The 9,186-nt window shown below is 42.8% G+C and overlaps 1 protein-coding gene across 1 annotated transcript; it reads left to right on the forward strand.

Annotated features, from left to right (window-relative positions):
• Positions 1 to 728: 728 nt before the first annotated feature.
• On the forward strand, positions 729 to 7,416 carry NT5C1B (5'-nucleotidase, cytosolic IB). Its single transcript, XM_058020960.1, has 6 exons — positions 729 to 1,148; positions 1,255 to 1,422; positions 3,938 to 4,067; positions 4,543 to 4,665; positions 5,326 to 5,510; positions 6,518 to 7,416. The coding sequence occupies exons 1-6, from the start codon at positions 729 to 731 to the stop codon at positions 6,854 to 6,856; spliced, it is 1,365 nt and encodes a 454-aa protein (XP_057876943.1). The 3' UTR covers positions 6,857 to 7,416.
• The last annotated feature ends 1,770 nt before the right edge of the window (positions 7,417 to 9,186 follow it).

Below are 9,186 nucleotides of genomic sequence, written 5' to 3' on the forward strand. Positions count from 1 at the left end.
TGTTTCTTTTTGGAGACTGGGTGGAGGCAGAAAGATCTGACAATCAGATACAGATTATGCAGTGATCAGGGTTGGAATCAATATTTAGAGTCTTCATTCAAAATGTTAAAGGGGTTTTGGATGGTGATCTCATGTGCTATAACATAGATATCACTATGGGTCTGCTGTGCCATGTCCTGTACTGGCTTAGGAGAAAATCCGATTCCTTCTTCACTTTCCACTCTCTCCTGCAGCTTATCAGTGCTGAAACCTTTGCTGTGGCTCAGATGGTGATCTGCAGAGGCAGACAGGACCATTTCAGACAGCTGTATGAGTATTAGATGCTGCCTATAGCTCTGTGTGGGACTCTAGATTTTAGGACCACCCCAACCTTATGCCAGAATAACATTTTTTGTGGGTGTGAACACACTCTCAGCAACATTGCCCAAATTGCTGTTTCCTGAAGATATTTTCTATGTGGCGTAAAGGACCCAAAGCCACAGACATCGACACCATTTTGATTACCAAAATATATTATATAAGTTCTCCTGGGAGCTTGTTGCAGTTAACATTAAATCGATTAAGCCAGTTCAATAATACACGTCTAATGCTGCAGGTAAGCTGAGGGCTGCCGGCTGCTGCCTGACACCCAGCAGCCGCGGGCACGGCTCCCCCGAGCACCGCGGAGGGCAGCGGCGGGCTCGGCGTGTGCCGAAGGGGCCGCCGCAGTTGCCGTGAGGGCGGCGGGGATGGGCCTCGGCTCCGGCGCCCACGCACCCCTCGACCCCGCCGTGAGAGGAGAGCTGCGGGCGGGCTGCGCCTCGGACTCTGAGGGGCGGGGGGTTGGCCGGGGCCAGGAGCGGGACTGCTCCTCTCCGGGGGAGGGCCGGGACAGCTCCGGGCCGCGTCCCCAGGCGTGCACAGCGCCAGGGAGAGGCAGCGCCGGTGCCTTCCCCGCCTGGCCGGGGCGGGGCAGGGAGGCGGCCGCTGCCGCCGCTTCCCGGTCGCCCGCTACGGCCCCGGCCGCGCCAGGAACCATGAGCGGCTCCGGCCCGGAGGAGCCGCTGCCCAGCCAGGCGTCGGAGGAGGACCGGCAGCAGGAGGCCGAGCAGGACTGGGCGGCGGCCAAGGCTTTCTACGACAATCTGGTTACCCAGAGGCCCCGGCCGGTGAGTGCGGGCGGGCCGGGGGTCCGGAGCTCGGGCGTCCGGGGGGAGGCTGGGGGCCCGGGGGCTGAGGGCCGCGGGCCGGCGCTACCCTGCGCTCGCTCCGCAGCCCAAGCCCCAGAACGCCATCACGGTGGCCGTGTCCTCCCGAGCCCTCTTCAACCTGGTCGAGGAGCAGCGGATCTACGAAGAGCAAGGCGTGGAGAAGTACGTGGAGTACCAGCAGAAAAACGAGAACATCATCCTCAAGCCCGGACCGGCGTTCTACTTCGTCAAGGTAGCCAGGAGGCGGCCCGGAGCGGGTGGCCCGGCGGGGCGGGAGACGGTGTGGGGTGCGGCGGGGCACGGAGGATGCTGCGAGGCCAAATTTCGGGAAGGGGAGGAGCCCGAAGCCTCCTTCAGCGGAGATAATCCTGCCTCGGGGAGATGCTTTGGGAGCTGTTCTCCCAGCGCCGAGCTCATCGCGGCGGGGCAGCCCGGGAGCATTGCCCGCATCTCTCTGCGCACCCTGGTCCCGCGGCCACCGCTTCTCTCCCCTCTCCCATTCCCTCTCCTCCTCTCCTGCCCTCCCCTCCCGCCGGCTCTAACGCCGAACGCCTGCGGCAGAGCACGTACTGCTCGCGTCACCAGGTCCGGAGTGGTACCCTCAGCATCCCGGTTTGTACCCGGCTCACAGCCCGGGTGTGGGTAAGGAGCAGCCTGCTTTTTCTGCTGGACATGGGGCATATGAAGCGCCTCTCCTTTTAAGACCATTTCTGTCAAGATGAGCCCCAATTTTTTTTGTTGAAGTTTGTCACAACCTCCTCCCCAAAACCACCCAAAACAAAACAAATAAACCAACTCAGTTACCCTCCTCACCTCAAAAAAGAAAACCAAAACAAAAAACCATCCGAAACACAACCAAACACAAACAGTGTTGATTTTAATTTATTTTGGTCAGCTTTAATTTTTCCTTGCTTTTGTTGCCTCCTTGGAAATTGTTCTTGAGGACCAGCAAAAAAAATGGACTCCCTACTTCTTAGTCAGGGTTTAAGAAGAGCTGAAATGGAATATTTTGCTTTCATTGCACAAGAAAAGAGAAATGGCCAAGAAAAGCACCCTGCAGAATGGAAAGCAAGTGAAATTACAGAAAAGTGAAAAAAGTGAAAAGATGTATGTTTTTGAAGAGCACAGGATTTAGTAGGACTGTCTTGAAAAACACTGGCTACAGAGTTAATTTTATGTCCACTTGCTGAGCTTTACCACAACAATTTTAGAAAATTAATGAAATCATAACTAGAAATCATACCTCCAAATCAGAGTTGTGGCAGAACATTTCAGGTTTTGAAATGATTTTCATTACTTCAGTTTTGGCCTCAGGAATTTAAAACATTTTCTTCATTACTAACTTTATGAACATACACATTTATGTCAGTACCCATGCTGCTGTAAATATAACAAAGCTATTAGTAGCATTAATGACACAAGCACTGTAAAGGTGTTTCTAACATAAAAGTGTGACCATAAAATAATGCACAGTGTACACCAGTGAGGGCAGACTGACTTAGGAATTAACTGCATCTTTTCCTATGTGTAGCAGCCCTGCCAGCACAGTCAGTTTTTAAGCTTAGAGTTCAGTGTCAAATTTAGAGTATAAGCATGATTTGACTCTTTAACTGCTCACACTTTGGAAATCAGAGCTGTTAGCTATGCCCAGCCCAATGCACCTTGACCTCTGTTCCCTTCTGACATGTATTTTTGTTTGAATTCTTTGTATTGCTTAGTCACAGGAATCATTAGGCTAAAGAACTGTGGCTTTGTTGAGTCATCCTTTCTACTTGGAGACAAAGAAAGCAAAAAAGAAATAATGTATTTTTCTTTGGGTTCCCTTAGTGAAACGTTTAAGATTCTAACTTGAAAGTATTATATCTCATGCTTGTAGTACAGGCCACAGTGTCCTTAGATTGCAAAGTATAAAGACACTGGACAGAAAATGGAATCCCCTCCTCCACTCACCCTTATTCTCTAAAAATTTAAGAAATTGACTGTGTAGTAGAGTATTAACAATAGAAGTGAATTATGATCACATACTAAGATTTTTTTGTAGGCCTTACACCAGGCTGTAACTTAGAATTTTCCTAAGCACAGTCCCATAATAACATAGCTTTTAAAGGTGAGATTTCCAGAATTTAATTATGAAATCTGTGTTTTAATTCTGAACAACTGGCCTGACTTTTTAACGCACTTTAATAAAAATCACTCTATCTTGCATTCATTTGATGATTCATTATTGATTTTGTTGCTGCAGTTCCAAAGAATTCCATTCAAGGTCAAGATGAAGTTCTAGATAGGAGAACAGATGGATACAGAGAGAGATGAGCAGATGAAAGGTCAAGGAAATAAGAATGCCAGACTATGGGTATAACATGTTGGCCAATTATCTTAGAAGAGATCTCATATCAAAATCTGTCTCATTCATTGCTGCAGTCACAAACTCTCAAGCTAATCATGTTGACATGTGATTTTGTACTCATTACTTAAGGATTGTCTTTGACACCTGATGACCTGAACTGTCAGTAAATCAGTAAAGGGAAATTCCATAGCTCAAAAAAAAAAATTTACTTGCTTCCTTTCAAATGAACCCAAATCAAATGGTTGCTGGGGGCAGCAAAGCAGAAAGGAGTTAAAGAAGTTCAGCAAGTTAAACTATCAGGTATTTTACACCCTCCTTCAAGACAATCCTGTCACTAAAAGTACAATGACTAAGAAAGGAGGCACGCTGGACTATTGACTTCCACATTTCCACCCTGCAGGCACTGGAGCATGTCAATGCCCGGCTTCTCGAGCTGTACCCTGATGATGAGGAACGGTTTGATATTGTCCTGATGACTAATGTCCATGCTCAGGTGGGAGTGAGGCTCATAAACAGCATCAATCACTATGGTAAATAAAATAATTACTGATGTGTAGAATTGCCAGCTGTAACATAATAATATGAATTAATTTTATTCTTCCTGTTCTGACTTTGGGAAAAGCAGCTTCTTGGATATTTATTTTTGGGTGTCAGCATAAGTCAAATAGTATTAGACAGAATTTGATCCAGTGCTCCAGATTTGTCAGGTGTGAACCATAACTTCTGAGAAGTCCTTAAACTTTTTCATATTTGGTATCTGTGCTCCCTACACATACATCTTCACAGCAGTTACTCTGCTGTCACAGAGGGATTTTTTTTCCCCTAAATTCTTAATGAGGATGAGCTGATCAAACATTGTAATTATTTGAAGTTGTGTAACTTGTTGAAATTAAAATGAATTTTTTTTAAGTTTACTGTAAGCTAGGCTAGTGCACCTTTTCATAGGTTCCTTTTTCAGGTGTGTAGTGTCAAGCAGAGCCACACCTTGTGCTGTTCTTACTTTAGGCTTAACAATTGAACGTTTCTGTATGACGGGAGGACAGAGCCCCATTGGTTACCTGACTGCGTACCTCACAAACCTGTACCTCTCAGCGGATTCCGACAAAGTGCAGGAAGCTATAGAAGCAGGTTTGAACTAACTTTCTTTTGCTATCTGTTGATATCTTTTGTTATCTGTTGAGCTTGTTCAAAAATTATATACATTGTGTGTCTCAGAAAAAGTAGTTCTGCTTTATCAAATGGAGAAAGTCACCACTTTGTGTGGTGCAAGCTTATCACTTACTTTTACTCAACCAAATAAAATCGGTTGATACGGTTCTTCTTTGACTCTTCAGCGTGCTGATAGTGACAACCACTCTACACCTTTGTCTTCTCCCCTTCAAAAACAAGACTCCCACCTCTATTCAACTTATGTTTGAATAGCATCATCTTTTTGATACAACTTAAAAAAACAACTTCTGTGTCCAATTTTTGTTAAAAAGTAACAAATACTTTGATTGAGTGGTCTCCTTGGGATTCCCTGCTTTTCTCTTATTTGCAGCACAGCTTGGGAAGCAGTTTTATACAGTCTTATGTGAAAGCGGAAGGAAGCATGTCCAAGAAGTTTTGGCAGTGGGACAGCTTCCATGCATTTGTGTTACAGAACAGCCATCTCTAATTAGCTTTTGTGTTTGGATTGCTCACCATACAGAAGGGTCACCACCAATGAGTTGTTGGAACCAAACTGCTGACGGTTTCATGACTGACTCTGCAGGACATGCTAACCGAGGCTCTCTGATCCATTTTCAGGCATTGCATCAGCTACGATGTTCACTGCTAAGAAAGATGTTGTTTACTCGGATACACAGCTAAGGGTGGCTTTTGATGGGGATGCTGTTTTATTTTCTGATGAATCAGAACAGATTTTCAAAGAGCAAGGATTAGATAGATTTTTTGAACATGAACAGCTGAATGAAAATAAGCCTCTTGCACAGGTTTGTATTTCTTTAATTTCTTGTTTAAAGGGAGTTTCCAAAAGATCTGATGATTTTCATTGCTGCTGTATTTCTCTGTTTCCCCCGTGTGGATGTGTTCTTTGTGAAAGCTGATGCCTTTATTTATTTCCTTCTTCAAAGTTAATCTTTAAAATACATGTTTCACATAAAAGAGGCTGCCACTGCAGTCCTTTTACCAGGCCATCACTGCAGTCCTCTCTCATTTCTCTGAGAGAACTGCATATATAAGACAGTGACTAACAGTTGTCTTCTAATAGTATTAGAAAAAGAAATATTTGTACTGATTTCTCTCTTTTTTTTTTTATCAGAGTAGGTAATGTTAATTTCAAACAGTGAGATATTCTGGTTATTAAAACACGATAATATCTGCTTATTCTCAAGCAGAGCTATGCTATTTGTCTAAAAACACAAATGTTTTAACATTAGCTTAAACTGAAAGACCGATTCTGCTATTGTTAAAAATAGTGTAAATTCAGAGTAAAAGCTTTATTTATGAAAGTACTGGACAGTGCAATATATTGCAATTTGAACAAAATTGTCATTTGTTTCTATTAATTGGAATATAGTATAGTCATTAGTCTGGAAAGAGTTCATTGATGGCTTTGTACTAAGTCTTGTACTGTTTTTTTTGCAGGAAAAAAAGTTACAGTTTGTGGTTCATAGCAAAAAGAGTTCCATGTTTTCAATGAACATTTTATTAAAGACTATAATTAAAAATTAATATTGTAAGAGATCTTGTAAACCTTAGTGAGAATTACTTTCCCACTTATCCTACCACGTAGTGTTATGGTTTTAACTTTTTGCCAACATGTGAATTCCTAGTGAGGGTGCAGACCCATTTGGAGATGTTACATAGAGAATTTGTGGAGGAGCACAGCACTGAAAAAAGGAATTCTGTGTTTAACTGGCAGTTTGGAAGAAAGCAAAATAATTCTTTTGGAAACTGTGGACATATACTTAATATGCTTCTTGTATTTCATACTCAGGGTCCTTTGAAGGGTTTTCTGGAAGACCTGGGGAAGCTCCAGAAGAAGTTCTATGCAAAAAACGAACGACTAAATTGTCCTATAAGGACCTACCTGGTCACAGCCAGAAGTGCAGCGAGCTCTGGAGCCAGAGTGCTGAAGACTCTCCGTAGCTGGGGTCTGGAGATTGATGAGGCCCTTTTCCTGGCAGGAGCACCGAAAGGACCAATCCTGGTGAAAATCCACCCTCACATTTTCTTTGATGACCAGATGTTCCACATTGAAGGAGCACAGAAATTAGGTGCCATAGCCGCGCATGTCCCCTATGGCATTTCTCAGAAGTACCAAAAATCTTCATGACTGGAGGGTGCCATTAAGGATAAGGTTCTTAACTCAGCCAGCCTCTAATCTACCAATAGTTACATCTGAAAACCTCTACATTTGTGTATTGTGAGCACTGTGTCTAAAGATTTAACTTCTGGCTAGAACAGCCTTTAAAGGAAGTTTTTTAATATTGGTAAGTTTTTAATAGAGTTATTTTAATATAGTTCTTAAAGAGTTTAGATTTTTTTACCTGACTGTATCTTAACACTGTGGTTTTGATATTAAGAGATTTGTACTGTTTTTATAGCTTGAGACATATTCTGAAAGACAGAACACTTATAACAGTTATATTTTATCTAAAAAATTGTTGACAGGTTATTTATAAGAAAATTCATGCTGCAATGCTGGTTCTTGACAGTTATTTCTGAAGTTCTCAAAAGCACAGTTTACATGTAACTGTTTACCTGTTGGTGGTTTGCTAGTTAAATATGTGTTCAGTAGGTCTGTCACCACATGGTTTTGGCTTCTAGTAAAATATTAGTGCATTTGGTTGTGTTTGCACGTATTTTTCTATACTGTTTTCTTATCTTAATAAAGCTGGCTTTACAGAACATTGTCATTTTTCTATGTAGAGCTTTTAGCATAGTTTCCTAGGCAGAGTTTGTGTAATTAGAATGTTCCTGATGTTTGGAACCAGAAGTGACCACTTTCAGTCTAATCTGAGAACTAGAGGTCTCACCTTGACCCAACATACTTCACAAAACTGGGTAGAAGTCTGAGGTGCTGTATCTTGGCTGGGACAAAGGCTGAAGCTTTAGAGCACACCTCCATAACAGCAGATAATCTCCCTGGAAATAATACTGTTGATGGAACTACTTTCTTCTTGACTAGATTCCCTGAGGATTTACAACTGTTTTGCGATCTGCGTGAACTCAATTTGGCAACTTCTGATGAGTTTCCAGGGGACAGGTGCCTGTTGCTGCATGACTTCATATTTACACCATAGGTCTATTCTCTCTCTTTTATACTAAATTCCTGTATCTCATTGTTATCCATGTAACTAAGTGATCTCCAAAAGACACCACTAACATCTGTCAGGTGGTGTTTGCTCTCTTTCTCTCCCTACTGGAACAACTGTCCTGTTTTATTATTTATTGTTGTCATATATTCATACCAGAAGAGACAAAACCAAAAGAATGTGCTTTGCAGTGGGAGTAGAAATGGTGAATCAAGTTTGTCATGATCTGTGGTTCCTGGGGGAATTCGGCCCAGGATCTCACGTTAGCCTCTGAAAGTTTGGTCTCCTCTGTCCAGATGAACTGTCCTGGTATTATAGAAAGCTCCACTGCATCAATTATGGTTTCCCTCCCAGGAACACAGGCAATCATTTAAATGTTCTGGGTCCAAGCCACAAAGTTCTTTGGAAGCAAAGGCAAAAGCCTTGATCCTGCATGAAACACAAATAGAGTTGGAAAGGTTTTCAAGTGTTCACACCAGTATGTGATGTCGATGGGATGCACTGCAGATTTCTGGTGTACTTGGAGCTTCGTATGTGCTAAAGGCTTGGTGCCCAAAACGTATCACATTTCCCAGCCCAGCCAGGAGGTGAGGAAGACAAGAATTAACTGAGGCCTGGTCATTGTCTGCCAGGATGGGATTGAGTTACCAAATGGAGATTATGAAAAATGTTATTAGCAGATGTTTTTATGTGAGAGATCAGACTCCACAAGGAATTCAAAAATATTCCTTAGCTGTGGAATATAAATTGTGTGTGTACCACAAAAGCATGGCTGCAAATTTCAGAAAGACCAGTCCTGCCTTTTTGAAGCAGAACATGTATTATCTGGTTTTCATCCATGCATTGTTAGAGCTGTAGAGGTTGGGTGCAGGAAATAAAACTGGCATTTGACTCCCACTGAACAATCACATCTTGATAATGAGAACGTTAATGGAATCCTTAATCCCTGTAGGAGTGCAGAGGTGAATCTCATACCTGACAGGGCAAGCATGCAAATCAGTGAATAAATTGGAAGCTGAGTCATGTGTTCTATTATGTTTACCTTTATTTCCAACAAACCATCCATGTACAACAAGAATGAAACCTACTGGCCAGGACACCAGAGCTTCCAAGTATTTTTTTGATCTGTGCACACACAGTACTAGGGGACTCCCTCTTGCAGTGTCCTGACAGCACTAAGGCATGTGTAAAAAGAGTTCACAAATCTACTATTCCAGTAGAATTTACATTCTTAGTCACAGAATTCAAGTTGACATTAAAGATCAGAAACTGATGTTAAGGCCCACACTTTTCCTAAATTAGTTGAGCAAAATGCTCTTAGACGTTTCAGATCATACACTGTCCTTTG

Source organism: Melospiza georgiana, chromosome 3, assembly GCF_028018845.1.
Source record: "Melospiza georgiana isolate bMelGeo1 chromosome 3, bMelGeo1.pri, whole genome shotgun sequence".
NCBI lineage: Eukaryota > Metazoa > Chordata > Aves > Passeriformes > Passerellidae > Melospiza > Melospiza georgiana.